Here is an 18119-nt window from a genome sequence, read left to right on the forward strand (position 1 = left end):
GATTGGACAATCACACTAAGCTACAGCCTTCAGCTACAGCCAAAATGCACAGAATGCAAATGCAGTTGGTGCATGAAGGTTCTTTTGTGGCCCGTTCTACTCCTAACATAGCTCTTCTGCATCTCACTTCTTTTTAAGTTCATCTAAGGGATGCCTTAAGTCATCGTAAAATAGGCGGATCTGGGGAGAGATCTGGGTAATTGGTTGCAAAGAGTTTCATCCCAGTTACATATCTCTGTTACTGTATTAGCAAGTTCTCTGACTAAGAACACACTGGGTCAGATCAAAGGACCGGTTCATAGTCCGGTCCAGTATCCACTCTTCCGTAGCTATTAATAGCAGACATTGACGGAAAAGTGTAAGAACAAGATGAACACATAGTAGTTCTCTGATGTGCTCTCCCAGCCTCTGAAAACTTGCTGTTCAGGGGATTCTGAGCAGAATTGTTATCTTTGTTATTTTTTCAGGCTTTTGATGGAGAGATTTTTGATTTTTGTCTAGTGGTTTTACAAGCATATTTTTGAACCCTTGTAGAGTTTGCTGTCTGCAACTGTAGCATGAGTTCCATGTCTTAACTAGGTTTTATGGGAAATAGCATCCCTTTTTTGAAGATTCCATATGGCAATTTTTTTGGATGCTCCATAGTTTTTGTATTATGAGAAATGATGAACAACTGATGTCCGTTTACCTTTCCCGTGCCACTCACGTTGCCCTTATTGTTCTCTTTATATGTTGATGAGTCCTAGACTATACATTAAGGTTTTATAGTGAAGCTATTCCATATTCCTCATCACCTCTGTCATCTTTCTCTGTGCCTTTCTCTTATTCTGTGATGGTCTTTTGGAGATGAGGGGACCAGGACTGCACATCCTGTTCAAGATGAAGTGGGCCATGGAGTTTTCTTTCTTTGTTCTCTAAGCCTTTCTAAATGAATTTTTGACCACTGTGGAGTATTAGTCTCTGATGCTTTTATAGAACTAACAGATCTAAAGATCTTGCTCCTGAGCCACAATAGCTACAGACGTAGCCCAGCACCGATAAATGGCCAAATATAGGACAGGACAAATAATAGCTTTTGCAGGCTTAACCGACACAGTCAAATATTCTTAGTGCAATGCTGTGGAATAGTTAACTGAGTTCAAAGAGAAGATTTTGAATACTACTTCTTCTTTAATAAGGTAGAGAAAGTGATTCTTACCCCCAAAAAACTTTTCAGTTATTAAAGTTGCTGGTAAAATCTGCTTTCCACTTATATAAGAAGCTGCATTTTTATCATCTTCTGATGAGCTATTTTTGTCTACTTTTGTCCATTATTGTGCAATTAATTTGCATCATGACTTTTTTAAAACAGACTACCTTTAAAATCTAAAAACAAATTTCTCAGAACTGGTAACAGAGGTAGAAGTATGTTCTTAGGGAAAAAGAAAATGATAATTTAAAAGTTGTTTTAACTGGGTAAGTTTGGATAAATATTCAGAGCTGTCCTTCAAATAAAATTGATCTTCAGAGCCTAAGAAGGCCTGAGAAATTGTATCAGTTCAGACACTGGGTGAAACAGAATGAAGCATAAACACAAATGAGAGCAGCAGATCAGCACCCTACTATATTTAATGCCCGTATTTAATCATGGATGTGGTTTCTCATAGTTATTTAAAAAAAAAAAAAAAAAAGATCACAGCAGAATTCAGCAATGCTTACTAATTAATTAATCAGAGAATGCCACTGAAAATTTTTTGCAACCCTGAGATTTAAAACAAAGTTACTAACAAGATAAAATTACTGTAGGTATATATGTTTGTCCATACATATCAGCAAGCCTCTGTGACAATAAAAATATATAAAATAAATTGTGATGTTAATTAGATGTTCCAAATAGATGAAAAGAACTGAAAATTCCTAATTAACTCCTGGAGGTATTAGATCTGCTTTTAAATTTGGCAAAAGAGTAGTGCAGTGCTTAACGCTAGGACCTATAGCAAATGACAGTAACAATAAGACGTGGTTTGCAATGTAGCCTTTTGTGGTTGAGAGCTTGTTTAATAATTAGGATGAGGATAAAGAGGAAATGGGTAGAGATTGTACTACTCGTAGGCGTTGAAGTGTGATGGTACTGCATGTTCTTTTGAGCAGATATCTGCTGTAGCACGTTTAGTTGGTTACCATGGTTTCCCTTCCTGCAAATTCTATTGTTGTGATACTGAGAATGAATTGAAATAAGGTTCTGCAGCATGATTAAAAAAAAAAAATGGTAATAATGTTAGCCGTGATTATGAATCATGTTTTCTTTGGGGGTTAGGGCACATTCAAGAATATGAGGATTTCTTGAGGCAAAATAAATGTCAAAAATCAGTAATCCTCATGTATTGTCCAAGAAACTGATACACATGTTCTCTCTCCCTAAATTAAGAAATTGCATTAAGAAACTAGCCACTGATATTTTAAAAGGAGGCATAATTGGTAGGCTATTAGAGCATAGTGCTGCAAATGAACCTTTTTAATTTCAGAGGACAATTGCTTTGGTAGGTGAATGCTGTTCATTTTCAGTGGGCTCTTTTGGGACACACATGTAGCGCTCTTCCAGAACATGCATTGATTGTCACGGGATTACTTACACACATAAAATTCAACATCCGCAAAAGGCTTCTTGAATTCAGAGGTTAAAACTGTGCATCTGCATTCTGCTGGAAAGCCTTGTTGTACAGGCTGGAACATGGGAGAGGAATTAGGGAAAGAAGAATTGTTTGAAATGACTTTTTATGTGGTAATAGCTGAATTACATTTTTTTAATTATGAATATATCGAAATTTGGTCATAGTTTATTCTGAATATGCAGCTGATCTGTTAGTAGTCAGAAGGAGCCCATCAAAACAGTAGCTGACTGCATCCGTTCACTGTGGTAATGGTATTTTGACATCATGCTAGTTGGTAGGAAAAAATGATCAAGACAGTTTTAAAGTCTAAACTTTGCATATCTTTCTAGCTCTGTATTTTTTTACCTGATATGCAGATGCAGTGATTGGCAGTAGCAAGGGCTGAATTTGGTGTCTAGAAACCTTTCTAAAATATTCACACAATATTCCTTGGTTGCTAGCTGAAAAACCTGGGAAACTATATATACATATACACAGACACACGCGCACACACTAACTTTAAAGCTTAGCTGGGTTGAATAGAATTGCATCAAAATGTGATCAAACCTATCTACGGAATAAATATGTTTCAGCCTGACGCACCTTGATCAGTTTTCTTTATTCTGCATGAAATGGCAAAAGAGTGCTCCTTCCTCTGTGGCCAGCTGAAGCTCTTGGGGAGGGACTCTTCCTTCTCCCCCAGGCTTAGCCCGTCACACTTCCATAGGTGCAGAATTCAGGCAAGTTTCAAATATTGGCCACTCAAGTATCTGCGGCTTCTTTTAGATGAAAGAAACAGTTCATGCTTAAAGCTATTTTAATAGACTAACACAACAGGTATGCCAGCTAATATGCTGGGCTCTTTTTTTTTTCTTTTTTCTGTGAAGAGTCAAATATTTCTGTTATGAAGGCCTAAATTCTGCTGAAACTAAAGATGTCATTCTGTTGGCTGGTGTATCACACAAGCTAGTGCTAGCCCCAGGGGAAAATGTGCTGATAAATTTTGAAGCTTCCTTTTCTGCTCTAAAGTAAAACAATTGGATGTCTATTTAAATGATCTTCCATGTGAAAGAAGTTTCTTTTCCTATATAAAATTTTATACCAAGTAATATACTCTGTTACTTTGTCAATAACATGGAAGGTTCAGCTACCAGTAAACACCATAGGTGTCCTGCATGTCATCTGCCTTATGTAAGTGCACCTGGGCACTACTGAGGTGGCTTTGCTTAAGTATTTAGAATCATAATAAATAGCTACTAACCTTAATGAGTAATTAACTGGCTACCTAGGCCCTCCCACAAACTAGAATGCTTTTTTCCTTATGGTTCACGTCTTCTTGCTGTGTTCCTGTTCTCCTTCCCTCCTCTTCCCATCTGTTGTTGTTGTCAGCTCTGTTTTCTTTTGGCTGGAGTGTCTAATTTATCTTTGGCAATTCAGTTTGCTGCATTCTTTATCCTGCTCGTATAAGTTCAGCACTTCTTAGAGGAATATTCTCTGCTTTGGTGGTGTTGTGAACTTTTTACTAACTTGTCCAAGAGTTGTCTATGCTCAGTGCATATAGCTCATGTTCATTTTATGCCGTGTCCTTCACCTCTGACTACAGATCTGGCAACACCACAAAGATCTACTGTAATCTGGTGCACAGTAGAGGCATTAGGCTTGTGGTGAGGCACTGTGGTGGAGCTCAGAATATCTGGGCTCATTTCTTGGCTTCACATATGACTTGGCTCGAGGCTTTTAAGTTTTCCATGCCTCATTTCTCCATTAGAGAGGATATTTTCTTTCCCACATGCCAGTTCAGTACAGAAGTCTAGGATGTCTTAGAAGTGGCCCAGACAAACTAAAAGTTGTACCTCATCTCTCAGACTACCCCCAGTGACAGCTCCTGAGAAGGAATCTGTTATGGGATATAATGTCTGCCTGGTTTGAAGCTTCTAGGCACTGTTGGAGTTGAAGTAGTAAAGTCAAATTATGATGCAATCAGTTGATAATTAAATTGTGTATAGGTGTACATAGCATACATTGCGCTCTCCTTCTGTCCCCTGTTCCCTCCCCTGTCAAAAGGATACACAGCTTTTCTGTCTTCCACAGGTTCTGCTGGAATGTTTTTTTGCTCTATTTCTTTTAGAAAATGCTAATTAGAAATATATCTTCAAGTTAGTCCTTTTCCTTGGCCTCTTCTTTTGTATGCTTTTGAAATATGTATTTACAAATTTTTGTGTTTGGATAAATAACTTTTTCCTGTGCTTCATCAATAAGCAAAAAAAGTCCTTCAGTTGCACATACTATGGATGCCGTATAAATACGTTTTCAAAATAACCCACAATAGTCTCATATTGTTGTTTAATCTCATAATTGTTTTCATCAAAATATTTATGAACTATTCAAACACTAAAACAACTGACAGCAATAAATGTTATCTGGCCCAGTTTTCCTCTTCCTTCTTCTTTTATACTTGATGTAGCTCATCTGAGTTAAGTATAGGTCCTTCTGATTTGATAGGTGCTAGGAAGAGAATCAAGCTAATTTTTTTTTCTTTTATTACTTGAGTAAATGAACTCTCACTAATAAATTGCCATCTGCCCCACCTACTGCTGCACTATGAAGGAAGAAATTGTATTCTAGAAAAAGAGAATATAATAACAGAAAAGCTATCAGTCTTTATTGATAAGCTGTTGGTAGCCCCCAAAATTCTAACAGTGCATATTGTATATGCAGGAACCATTTCATTTTGCATTATTATGCTTGTTTATTGTTAAGGAATGCAACTTTGAGGAAAAAAACATTTTAGAGAGCAGGATGAGTATATTGGTGAATCTCACCATGAAAAAGTGGTGAGTGATTACTAGAAGATCAGAGGTATAATACATTGAGAAAACAACTTAAGTAAGTAGGAAATTTTGTAACAGCTTTAAGTAAGTTGAATAGACCTGCATTGTAAATGTGGGATCAACCATCAATGGTTGGTACATCAAAGGTTGGGATTTTTTTAATATAAACTTTGAGACCTTGAACAACAACCTGTAGAGTGTACATTAAAAAACAAAACCAAAACAGGAACAACAACGTTTCTTCCACTCTGCTCTCTGAACACCCTTTTTGCACTTGCAAAGCTATTTTATAAGGACATCTCTTTGGGTTTTCACTTTATGTCTTCCACTCAGGTTTCCTTGATATATTGAATTAAAATATGCATATTGTCTTAGTAAGATAAATTTTTAGTGTGAGAAAACCTGTAGAAGCAGGAAAGAAATGTGACAGTCATGAGTAACTTTTAAACTGAAAAAGGGTAGCTTTAGACTAGATATAAGGAAGAAATTTTTTACAGTGAGGGTGGTGAAACGGTAGAATCAGTTGCCCAGAGAGGTGATAGGTGCTCCCTCCCTGGGAACATTCAAGGCCAGGTTGGACGGGACTTTGAGCAACCTGATCTAGTGGAAGATGTCCCTGCTCATTGCAGGGGGATTGAACTAGATGATCTTGAAGGTCCCTTCCAACCCAAACCATTTTATGATTCTATGAACTTAAACCCTTGTAGGAAAAGCTGCTGTAAGTGAAAGAAAAATTAACATGTTTGAGCATTATGCCATGGCAGTTCTTTCTCCATAGTATGCATGATTGTAGTGGAATTTCTGTTACAGATCTGATGTTGTTCTACTTCTAAATTTACCAGAAAAACAATGTCATATATGACCTAAAATGAAAATGTTATACATAGGCAGAGTAAAATTTGTACACGCATTTTGAAGTTTACTGAGCAGACACTGGTGAGGGTTGATAGCTTAGAAGAATTAAAACACAGTTCTGCTTTAAGGTAATATGAAAGCTCTCCATAACATGAAGTCACACTGTAAAATTAACTCTTGGAGAATATTTCTTCAAAATTTTTGGTAAAGAAACAACTGTTTGCTTAATCTGAAACTGTGAACGTTAATAACATTCCTGCTAGTAGTGTTTCCAGAAGGTGTTTATTCCAAGCATGTTAGCATAGGTTTCCAAATATTGCTTTCATTTAAAGAGAAGATACCAGGCTTTTATTACTTTCCCATGTGTATATAGACTTAAAATGTGTCTTAATCACTAACCAGTGAGTCTTTTCCCAGGAAGCACAAAGGTTTCATCAGGTAGAAAAAGCAGTAAAACATTGCCCAAAACATTCGTATTGATTCTGATTCAATCATCAAATCAATTCCAGGGATTTATATCAAGTTTAAATGGAATAGGGCATGCAAGCACAGTACTAAGAAGAGGTAGTACATCTTTACAAGAGCTTTGTTTCAGAACCAAACAGATTATTTTCAAATGATCTGTCACTGATCAAGAACATTGAGTGATCTTAAGTGTTAAGTGATCTTACTGCATATTAATAGCGTACATGGTCCTTGATCAGCTGACATTTGTTCACAGTTTGAGATGGTGAAAATCAGCTGTTAAAAGCTGTTAGAAGTAAAATTAGACATTGAGACGAAAGAATACTTTTCTTATTATTTTGTTAGATTCATTTGTGAAACACACCATTACAGGTACCAAGGGCTGATAATACTTTCAGTCTTCATTGTTTTCAGCAGCTGTTACCTACTGCCAAGCAGTTGTCTCTCTCCCACTTGTGTTGTCCCTGACAGTGCTCATGATCCACAGGAAAGTGCCATTGCTCTGGTCCTCACTGCCTACTGTTTGCAGCATGCTATTTGCACAATATTGTTTCCCTTTTGGACAAGGAAGTCTGGGCAGTGATGCAGGTAAACAGTCTTCAGTCTCAATTGAGAGAGACTGCTGGGAAGCTGTTGTCAATGATACAGCACCAGCTCTGAATTTTTTCACTTGAAGCCAATTAGAGAGAGCGAGTTGAAGGTTGTGTCTGCATTGGCATGGGGTAGACACGTTGCAGTTCCATCTCTGGGATTTGTTTTTTGTTCTGAAGGATGCCACACTTTTTCCATGCTAAACTAAACTATTGTGCATTCAGCCAGTGCATGGGTCTGATCAGGTTTTAGGGATAACTTTATACCTAGTTAATGTTCATCAAGCAACAGTCAGCCAGCCAGCCAATGTTGCTTTTCCACATGGCACAGGAATACTATCTACAGTGACTGTACTCTGCCACTGTTCCCATCCATATCAGACAATGAGGATTTTTTGTCTCCACTTGTACAAAATGCACCTTTACTTTCAATCCCTAATGCATTTGACTTCGTTTATACATATTGTGTTCTTGTAAACTACTGCTAAGATTTTGGAGGTGCAGATGGATTTGTCAAGCAGGTACTCTGGGAAAATGGTAAGTTCCACAATTCCCTGGCCATCCTCAGAAATGTTGTTGCCAATAAATAATAAAAACCCCAAAAATGAGCTGATCTCAGGAGCTGGAGACCTTCAAGGACAACTGTGTAGAAGAGGTTTTAGCTGTATGCAAGACTTGTGTTTCTTTAACAAGGAAACGGGGCAAGAGAGTATCTGTGGAATAATTTGTTTTCTTTCACATGAACACAGCAAGGTTAGGAGACATTACTGATTGCAAGAGTGCTTATATTTCTGTGGTTTTTTATGGAGTGTCAAGACTCTAGTCTTCAGTGTTGGCTGAGCGTTTTCAGAAGTTAGAGCTGAAATTCTGGCACCTAATTTTAAGTGAAACTTGTACCTTCTGGCCTCAAAGCACGTTAAGACGCTTTTTCTCCAAGGGAAGATTAAGTCCAAGTGACCTTCAGGCACATGTACAGAACTTAAGATTCCCCAGCTCAGTGTATGAAGTTGCTTGAAACTAATGAGGACACGAGTAGCCCCGAGGGGCGTTAACTTTGTGGTCTGGTTGCAGCTACACATTTTAAATAATGCCTTTGTCTAGATACTCTTCTCATCATAAAATAGCCTGTAAAAGAGGTGAATAGCTACTGTACAATTCTGTATGTGGACTGTAAAATCCATCTTCTTAGATGGTAAGAAACTGTGGATGGGCTTTTGGTCCTTCACTTCTTCCTTTTGTTTCATCAGTAAGTGCTTGCATACAGAGTAGGTGGCTGAGTCTGAAGCCTGTCTCTCTCGTGTTATGATACCTAATTCAACCCTCAGTCCTTTATTACTAGCCACATTTGCTCTACCATTTAGTATGTTTTCCCACGTTGTTATCCACTCTGCCCCACTGGCAACCAAAGGGACTAGACAGAATGATTGCTTTTCAGGCAACTTGGAATAAAAAAAGTCTTTGATCTGTAGTCCTGCTGCTTGCAAACAAATGCAGAGTGGACACAATGAGACTGTTTGACATGTCAGAGATCTATTTCTTTTTCTTGGAAAAACATCTAATGTTCCTCTGTTAAAGCCAAAAGAGAACATACATTATCTGTGTCCTGCTCTCTATTTCTTAAACAAAAAAACAGCTGGTACTAGCGCTTGCCTTTAGGAAGAGACCATCAGGAAGTTGAAATATCAAATCTTGGCTGTACTTAGTTGCTACGGTGATGTACAATTAACCAGGCTGCAGTAATGTTATAGAAAGTAAACATAAGGAAGTATTCTTGCTAATGGAAAAATTGTTTTAAGTAAGACTGAAGGGACTGAAGATTAAATTTTAATTGATCATTTGCAATTGGATGTCTATGTTTGCATTTATATTGTAATTTGATCAAAATAGTATCATTGTGGGGTCAAAAAGAAATTTAAATGAGTTTGAAAGAAATAAAACAGGGTTCTGAGACACGTTATTGATGGTACAGTCTTTGTAAGAGATAGGCATTTCATTGATTTGTAGGGATTTGGGGTTTTTTTTTCCTCCTTGTTGCTAATAGGATTCTATTTGAAAAACAATACATTTCCCTACAACGTATCCAATAAGAAATGAATAGAGAGAAAAAAGTTTGATTTGAAACAAATAGGAAATCAGATAAAGGCAAACCATTCAATGTTCACCTCTTGCAGCTGATATGCAAGCACCTTTTCCAAGTGGTTATGACACTGATGCGGAGTAATTTGTTTGTCCAAATACCTTTCTTTAAGTGGTAATAGTTAAGTTATCCTAGTGTATTTTAAACCAAGAAAGCTGAATGTACCTTTGGAAGGCCACACATGCCAAAAGAAATTGATGTGCAGTTCCCCAGATCCATACGGGAGGAAGTTTTGGTCTGTTTGTGAAGTTTACAAGAGAGAGGAGTTTAGGCATGGGATGCTGTTAAAGAATTAAAACTGTGAAATGTTGTCTGTGAGATACTCATGTGCTGAGTCGTGGGTCAGGAGTGGTGGTATAAAGATTATGTACTTTTGGAAATCCTATTCCTTGTAGTATCTCTCAAAGACACGCATTATGTGCAGCAGTCTGAACAGATGTACAGCATAGGGGCTGCTCAGTAAAACATAGCTGGGGTAGAACCATGAACCTACTGACTCTGATGGTAAGAGGATTAACCCTTTAAGAACTTTTGTTCATTCTCTGCATTTGGCCATCTTGTTGTTCAGAACTTTGTTTTAGACTCTGCAGGATGTTACTAAAATCAAGACACCATGTGTACTTAGTAATTGGCCCTGAGAAGCTTTTCTGTGCTTTATCTTCTCTTCATGAGATTAGCGTAATACTTTCTCTTCTAGAAAGCTAAGAGCAATAAGTGACCTTCAGCTTGTTTAAAACTCTACTATAAGTACTGTCAGAGCATATGTTACTGATTAGAGCAGCAGTTCACCTGCTACATGTCTTAATAGAAATAATTCTATTGCATATTGTCATTTAAGACCCATTATTCTTTACCTTCCAACTTACTCGGTTCTCCTGTCAAATTTTAACATCATAGTGCTTGTATGTACTCCATGTGCATTATTCCCACTGGCTTGAGCAGAAGACAGTGAAGGTTGCTCAGTTTGGCACTGCAAAGTGCTGAGCACTCTTGGCTCATGTTGACTTCTCTGACAGTGGAAGGTATGCAAGGAGTACGTCTCATGGTCAAAGCTTGTTTGCCACACACTACGTTGAGTAGAAAGATGCTCTTGAAGAATGAGCCTAAACATGTTCCTGTCCCTTCTGCTGCAACTTAAGACATTATCTTTCTACTTTCTGAATGACTTGTATTCACTCAGAATTGCATCTTGTGATGAAATTAGCATTGGGTAAAAATGCATTTCCTTCAGTCATTTCGTAATTTCTTGGTTTTCAGTTTGATATGGTGAACTTTTAGTTTGTGTGGCATAAAAATGTGCAGAGAAGTACCGATTCATTTCCAGTAAAATGCCCAGGTAGTTCCTACACATCATGTCTCTACTCTTACTGAGCAGGACACGGATTCCAGAGGGCCCCCTCACATTTGAGCATTATGTAGAAGTAGCAGCTCCTGAAGCTACAGTTACTGACAGATTATTGATAGGGGAATGGGAAGGTTTGGCATTTTGATTCAGAACACAAGAAAAAAATATATACATCACAGAACAAGAGATTTTGCCCATATTTGTAAGAAGAGTGCAATATTTCACCCGAGGCAAGGTCTAAAATTATGCTTTCCCCTGTTTGGCAAGGCCCCACTGAAAAGGAGCCACTTCAGCAAAGCACCAGTGTTCACTTTGTTCCTTAACATCTCCTGTGAAGCATTTGGTTGTAAAATGAAAGCAATCCATCCTTTCAGATTTAGCTTTTAATATTTATTTGGCAGATCAGACCTCACAAGGGGGCTCAATACCCTGAGCAGAGCCACCCTTGCTGCTGTCTGACCAAGGAATAACACTGGAGCGAGCTGTGAAAGCAGCTTCTTGCCTCCATCTTCTCCGCAGGAAATGCGTTGGTTGTTGCCAAGTGCAAACACTGGTGTGTTTTCACACGTTTAGATTGCTTTTAGGCAGAAAATTGTTGCAGATTCTAAGTACAGTTTTTGAAAATATGCTAATATTCAGGTAAAATTGGCATTTTTATGGTTGCTAAGAGCCTGTATCAAAATCCTATTCCACCCTGACTGCAGAATGGCTAGCGTCAGATAGCTTTCACATTATATATCCTGTATATTACAAAGATTTGCTTGAAGCTCAGGACTTAACAAGCATAACACAGAAGGACTTTTGTACAAAGCTTGAAGAGTTAGTCCTTGGCCTTTGGCCAGGAATAAAGAATGCTTGCCCTTGTGCCATTTTGTCCTGTGCTGCTCCAGTTCTGGCAGCAGTTCTGCTTCAGTGTAATTGTTGGCACTGAAGCTCTGCTGAACCCTGAATGGCCTCTTCCTGCAAGCAAGCAGGGGCACAGAGGTCCGAGACGGCATCAAAACTCCATATTGATCAACTGTAATAGAGGACTCAATTATGAGAACTCTTCATATCAGAGCCAAGCAAATTGACTACAGCGATGCAGTAGTAAAGTACTAAAAAAAGCCTTAAAGAGTGTGAAGTAATTTTCAGTTTTTCCACTGGATAATGGAGGGGCTAAAAGAATAAGAGAACAAACAGCTCCTTCTGGGACAGTCACTGTTTTGGCTATCTATCTGTAGTTGTTGTTGATCTCTCCTTCCTATCTGTGCTAAGTAGTGGTGGAGTTTTTCATTCTCGTCTGGAACATACACAGAGCATAGTCACAGCTTTAAGTGATAAAGTGTTTTTTATTATTTGCAAAGGCTTGCTTACTCTTCTTTATTCTGCTTACTGTTCTTTAAAAAAAAACTTTCCCATTTCATTGAGGCAGATTTGGAAGTCAAACCAGAAACTTCAGACTCTACTACGATGGAAAGCACTTTGTTGGGGAGAAACGTTTTGAGTCCATCCATGACCTGGTGACAGATGGATTGATTACTCTTTATATTGAAACGAAGGCAGCTGAATACATTGCCAAGATGACAATAAATCCAATTTATGAACACATAGGATATACAACTTTAAACAGAGAGCCAGCACACAAAAAACATATGCCAACCCTGAGAGATGAACATGATGGCAAAGAGTCTACAGGAGAGGATGAGGTAGCAGAAAAGAGGGTAAGCAATTATTAACCCACACTCTTTTTTCGGTTAGACTTTTTATTTTGTACTTTTAACCTTCCCCCTTTACTATAAAGTGCTAAAGGTATCTGTAGATATTTAGTCTACATATTATTTCTAGTATTGCATTAATAGTAGTATTTAAACTGGTTATAGGGTTTTTTAATGGTAAATTTTGCATATTACAAATTTCTATGATTTGGAGGTTAGTTATCTTCAGGTATTTTCGCATTGGTAACATAGTTGTTACCATTAAGCCATTCCTTTATTTCAAATGGGCTAAGAATATTTCATCTTATAATTGTTTACAGTGTATAAGACAACTGCCCTTTGGCCAAAATTGTATTTCTTAATATATTCAGCATTCCCCAAACAAATGCATTCCATAATCTATTCAGCAGTCTGCATACAATGACAGTAAAGTTGTCCACATCATAAATAAGCCTGTTCATAAAGTTGGTAAAATGTTAAAACATTTCACTTGGCTAAGTTCAGCCTGTCAGAAGCTGACAGAGCTATTTTTGGCCTCAGCCAGACTTACGAAGAAGGATTGCTCTCTTCAGAGAGTTGCAGTATCAGCTGAGAACTAACTGTGTCCTGGATTATAAAAGAAAAACTAACAACAAAGAAATCTTAGAACTGGTGAAAATAGAAATATTAAAGGAGGTTGGGAATGTATCAGGCAGACAGAGCAGCTTCCTGAAACTTCATTGTGTGACAGAGACTGAACTTAAAAAGAAAACATAATGTAAATTCCATCATGTTAAACTAAATACTTTGTTTATTGAAAAGCTGACATATGAAAGTGCTTTTAAAGTGTATGTTTACATATGTGTAGGTGTTCGTGCATGTATAATAGTCTGATATGCTCCCCTATTTCACAAACTTCAGAATGACATTAGTTGTATCTAATATGCTTATAGTGCTTAAAAGAAATTCTAACCTTAGTTGGGATCATCTGTTTGTCTTTCCAGTCAGAAATATGTCTGGATTTCAGTTTTTCTTGAGGTGGAGGAAAGGTCTCTCTGACAATTTCCAACATACATGACTATTACAGTGAAACTAAGCTCCGTGCAGCATCCACAAAGAGAGAGGAGGCTCATAGCTTTGGTCCTTCAAATCCTTCTCCAGCAGAGTCTGTCATCCTGCACTGAATTTGCTGAGAGATGAAGCATGCAACTTAGCTTAAAGTATGAATCTTCACTCTTATCAGATCATTTTGACAAAAGAAATACTAGTGGGGATATTGAAGCTATCTGACCATGTTAAATACCCGATTTCTTGCCTGTTAGGTAGCAGTAGTAGAGGGGTGAGTTATCAGTTACAGTTCCTGACAGACACTGACTTGCAGCGTGCTGTTTCAAAAGGATTTTTTTGCATATTATCATAGAGAGTTCATTATAATGCAAAGCCTGGGTAAAAATCTTCTGTAAGAGTTCTGGACGTCACTGCTTCAGGTTTCTTTGGTAAAATTAACTCTTCCTGCATTTAGCAACTTTCAGGTGACAGCAGAACTCTGTTCTGTTACAACATTTTTTAGACTGATGAAAACCTTTTTCATAGTAAAGGGATTTCAGTGGTTATGATTGAAGAATGCCTTTTTTTCCATAGATTACATGGTGTTATGTCAGACTCATCAACAAGGTATACATATTGTTTTGAAACATTTGTCATGAAATAGCTGAAGAAGTATTAAATATTTCTCACAGATTGAAATTTTAGGTGAAAAACCTTTAGAAAGGTTAGTCATGTGCTTGCAACTTCCCACCCCATTTGTCTGGAAGTTACAAGCAACTAAAGTGGCTTCATCTGCAACATAGTTGAACAGCAGTGGTGTACTGGCCTGAAGCCCAGCTTTTGAGCCTTTTTTCTTTATTTGTCTTGGAACCATGTTTATGTGAACACAACAAGGCACACAGACATCACAGTATTGTTAAATGTGGAGATTTCAGTTTAATTTTCAAGTCATTATCCAGTTGGGATTACTACCTGTGGCTGTGTGGGAAAGGCACAGTGTGATCTTTTTCGCTGTGGAGTGGTGCAGAGGTGACATCTTTGCTGCCTTTACACCTCTCAGGGTCATTGCTGGAAGATGACACAGAGAGTCCCGAGTGTCGCTTCACCCAGCAAATCTCCAAGGAGAATAAGGCATTCAACCCCATGATCAACACCCGATCCCGGTAGCAACCTCAGCATTTGGAACAAGCCCCAGCGTCCAGCTAAGGCTTGCCAAATCCTTTCTCCCTCCTCTGTAAGTCACAGGATGTGGGGAGCATGGGAAGGGGGAGAGATACAGTGGTGGCCTCACCAAATGTCTCATGGGGGGTGGTAGCTATGTGCAGTGTAGGAGTGGTGGGGAGAGGAGGCCTCAGAGGGCTTTCCCAGGTGTCTCCCATCACTGTCTGGGGCACTTGACTACTTGCACATCCACTAAAGCTGTCACCTTGACAGCCTGGGAGAACTCTTTTTCAGGTTCAGAGGGGTGAACATAACCAACTGGCTGGAGGACTGTACAGGCAGGTGACTGAATCACATCTGATGTTAATTTTATTTAAAAAATTTGAAATAATGACATATATACTTGTTTGACAAATAATTTGCATTTAAAGCATGAGTACTGGATGACAGAAAATATCTGGCTTTTTTAAAAGCCTGCATACTGTAAAAAGTTAACGTGCTAGCAGCAAGGAACATGAGAGAGATTACAACTTCGCTCTGCTAGTTTATAAGCTTTCTTTGGTGAAATAATAATAACGAAATAAGAAAAATAGATATATCCTCTACTAAATTGCTCAGAAGGTAATTTTACTCTTTTTGTGCAGGCTCCTGCTTCTTATTGGTATTTACTTGAAAACTTCAATTAATAATAACATAGTATTTACCTTACTATGAATCATTTAACCATGATACAAGGAAGGTTTCTTATAGAACATTTATAAATAGGTCAAGTAGTTTTTCGTTCTCTTTGGTGGGAGGAATGGCAGAGTGATTCCTGTTGTCCAATATAAAGAGAGTATCACTGAATCAATACTGATAATTCTAACAAAGAACGCAAAGAAAATTGTTCAAAATCCAACAAGAAGAAAACATTGTCTTATGATCCAAACAGCAAAATCTGTGTGCTACAACATTAGCCCCATGGTGAGGATGAAAATTTCTGCAGGGTACAGTATTTGGCAATTAATGCATCTTCATCAGTTTTATACTGTAGCCACACAGCTTCTCCCTACGCTGTATTCTTCCTCCTCCGTAAAGAGAGGAAGAAGTCTGGGTCTTGAACATCGATCATCCTGAGCCAAAATACATTCCCAGATTTGCAGACTCTGAGGCTGTTCAGATCCAAATCTAAACTTTGTGCCTGCGACTGTTGCCCAATCCTGTGTGGGTGGTGTATGAAAGATAAACCCTTCAGAAGAAGGAAAGGAGAGACACACAGGCTCTGACTGGGGAACAGCTGGTGAAAATGTAGTTTTGCTTTCTGCCATAAAACCAAGTGGAGGAAATTGGGCAGCCAGAGAACACACCCCAGACTTGAGAATGAAATATTAAAGAGCGCTTCACCTAGCCTTGAATTTGGTAGGGCAATAGCAGGGAACACCACAGATCTGTGTAGATGCCTCCCAGCATGCACAAATAATACTTTATTTGTTCCCCACTCTTTTCAGCAATTAATTTATAGTAGCAGAATTCAGCATGTTTTAGGTGACTTGTCATATGCAATACTTTAAAAATGAGCCTTAGTAAAGGGAAAGGATTTAAAAACCATAAAAGATGAAAAGACAAAAATTATGCAATCGTTAGATGAGGATTATAGGACAGAAATCACAATACTCCGAAGTACTGAATCCTGCAAGAGACCATATTGTGGTGTGATTCAAGATGCAGTTTTTAATAGGAAAAGCATGAGAATATAATCCACTGTGCAGCATGTGCTTCACTGATTATGAGAAGGAATTTGACTGCTTACCATATACAAGTATATATTTAAAATTCCTGGTTAATGATTTATGATTTTCATAACCTATGAAAGAATTAATAAGTAGTCAGAGATAACTGGAGGCGTGGAGATTGAAAACGGGAGAGTGCATGTCATGCTCGAATGCCCTGAATGGATATTTTAGCTGCTGTGCTAAAAAGGTAATGCTGGTTCCCAAAACAGTCTGCGGATTGTTCAGAACTCAATTGTGCAGCCATCGTGGTCTGTGTGTTAAGAGAGGGCTAAGATTCATTTGAAAGAGGGCTTCCCGTGTGGATTCAGTCTGTATGGCCTAGTGTGGAAGTGGAAATAATACCCAGTATCACAAGATTTACTATTCCTCACATGCCTTGAATACTGATGGATCTCTGAACATTCTCCACTCTCAAAGGTAATTATGGCCTTGGAACAGATGACTTGATTCCGTTAAATACCTTATAAAAGTGGTAGCTCTCAGAAATTAATAAATACCAAGACATATATGAAAGTCCTTCTTGAAATCCCTGCAAAATATGATTTTTTTTTCCATTTTGACATGCTTTTGAGATATTAATATAAGAATTTGAGTGATTTATTCAAGAGTTAATATTTGTTATGAGAAAATGAAATAATCAGTTATGAGTTATCCTGTCTTTCAGAATGAAATGCTGAGGTTAATGTTAGGATAACATCTGAATCACATTTATTCATGTTTACTTTGGTGAGAAGTGCTATTTCTTCAAGAAACTTCAGTGGGTGCAAATCAATTAAAGACCCATTTCTAGAATGTACTCCATTCAGTTCAATTCCTACAGACAGAAGGAATTGAGAGAAGGTTTGTGGCAGCAGTCACCCAACAAAAGCACTCTTTTGTTCTATTTTTAATGACCTTAGTGGTGATACTATTTTTTCCTCCATAGTGATGAAGGCTGGTTGTCTGCAACTCTGTGCAAGGAGATCTGGAAATGTAAATCTCTGTCATTTTATTAGGAAACATGCTTTTAAGCCTGCCTCCAAAGATAATACAGGTCACAAAGTTAATTGCAATCTCTGTGTACATTTCTAATGGATTCATAACAGCCTCCACATGCAAAATCAAGGGTCATACTTACAGGTGTTTGCAGAGGGACCAGTCTCATTTTCCAACCTTGAACTGACACTGGTGTTTTCATTAATGGTACTACTACTTTTCTACTTTTGCTCTCAATCAAATCTGTTAGTAAGATCTACTTTAAATCTTCCTTCACCAGAGTTTATTTTATCTTCAGGGAAAGGACGTCAGAAAATGTAGCCAAGGGAGTTACAGTAGCCTGTCACAGAAGTGCAAGGTCTGTGATGAAGGAAAACAGCTTTGAAAAACACTGTTTGGTGCCCAGTAATGTCAATGCTGGGACCAGTAGGAACTAGAAAGAAGACATGGTCTTAATAATCAGAGAGGAAAGTGTGCTTTGAGAGTGAAGCAATCTTGATGCTGGAAGTTGTTTGAAATATTTCCATTTACTTGAATTAACTTAATTTTATGAGAAAAAGATGGTAGTGTAACGTATAAAACTCTAGACAAGCCATAACTATAACAAGGGTAGCAACAAAGCAATAATGTTTTTA

The 18119-nt window shown here is 38.0% G+C and overlaps 1 protein-coding gene across 1 annotated transcript in view; it reads left to right on the plus strand.

Moving 5' to 3' along the window:
• Positions 1 to 18119, plus strand: part of CHN1 (chimerin 1) — a 104547-nt gene that overhangs the window by 38098 nt on the left and 48330 nt on the right. Inside the window, exon 6 of the mRNA XM_074873177.1 lies at positions 12268 to 12556. Within this exon, the coding sequence (XP_074729278.1) occupies positions 12268 to 12556 (289 nt within the window). The remainder of the gene's footprint in view (positions 1 to 12267; positions 12557 to 18119) is intronic.

Source organism: Strix uralensis, chromosome 6 (genome assembly GCF_047716275.1).
Source record: "Strix uralensis isolate ZFMK-TIS-50842 chromosome 6, bStrUra1, whole genome shotgun sequence".
NCBI lineage: Eukaryota > Metazoa > Chordata > Aves > Strigiformes > Strigidae > Strix > Strix uralensis.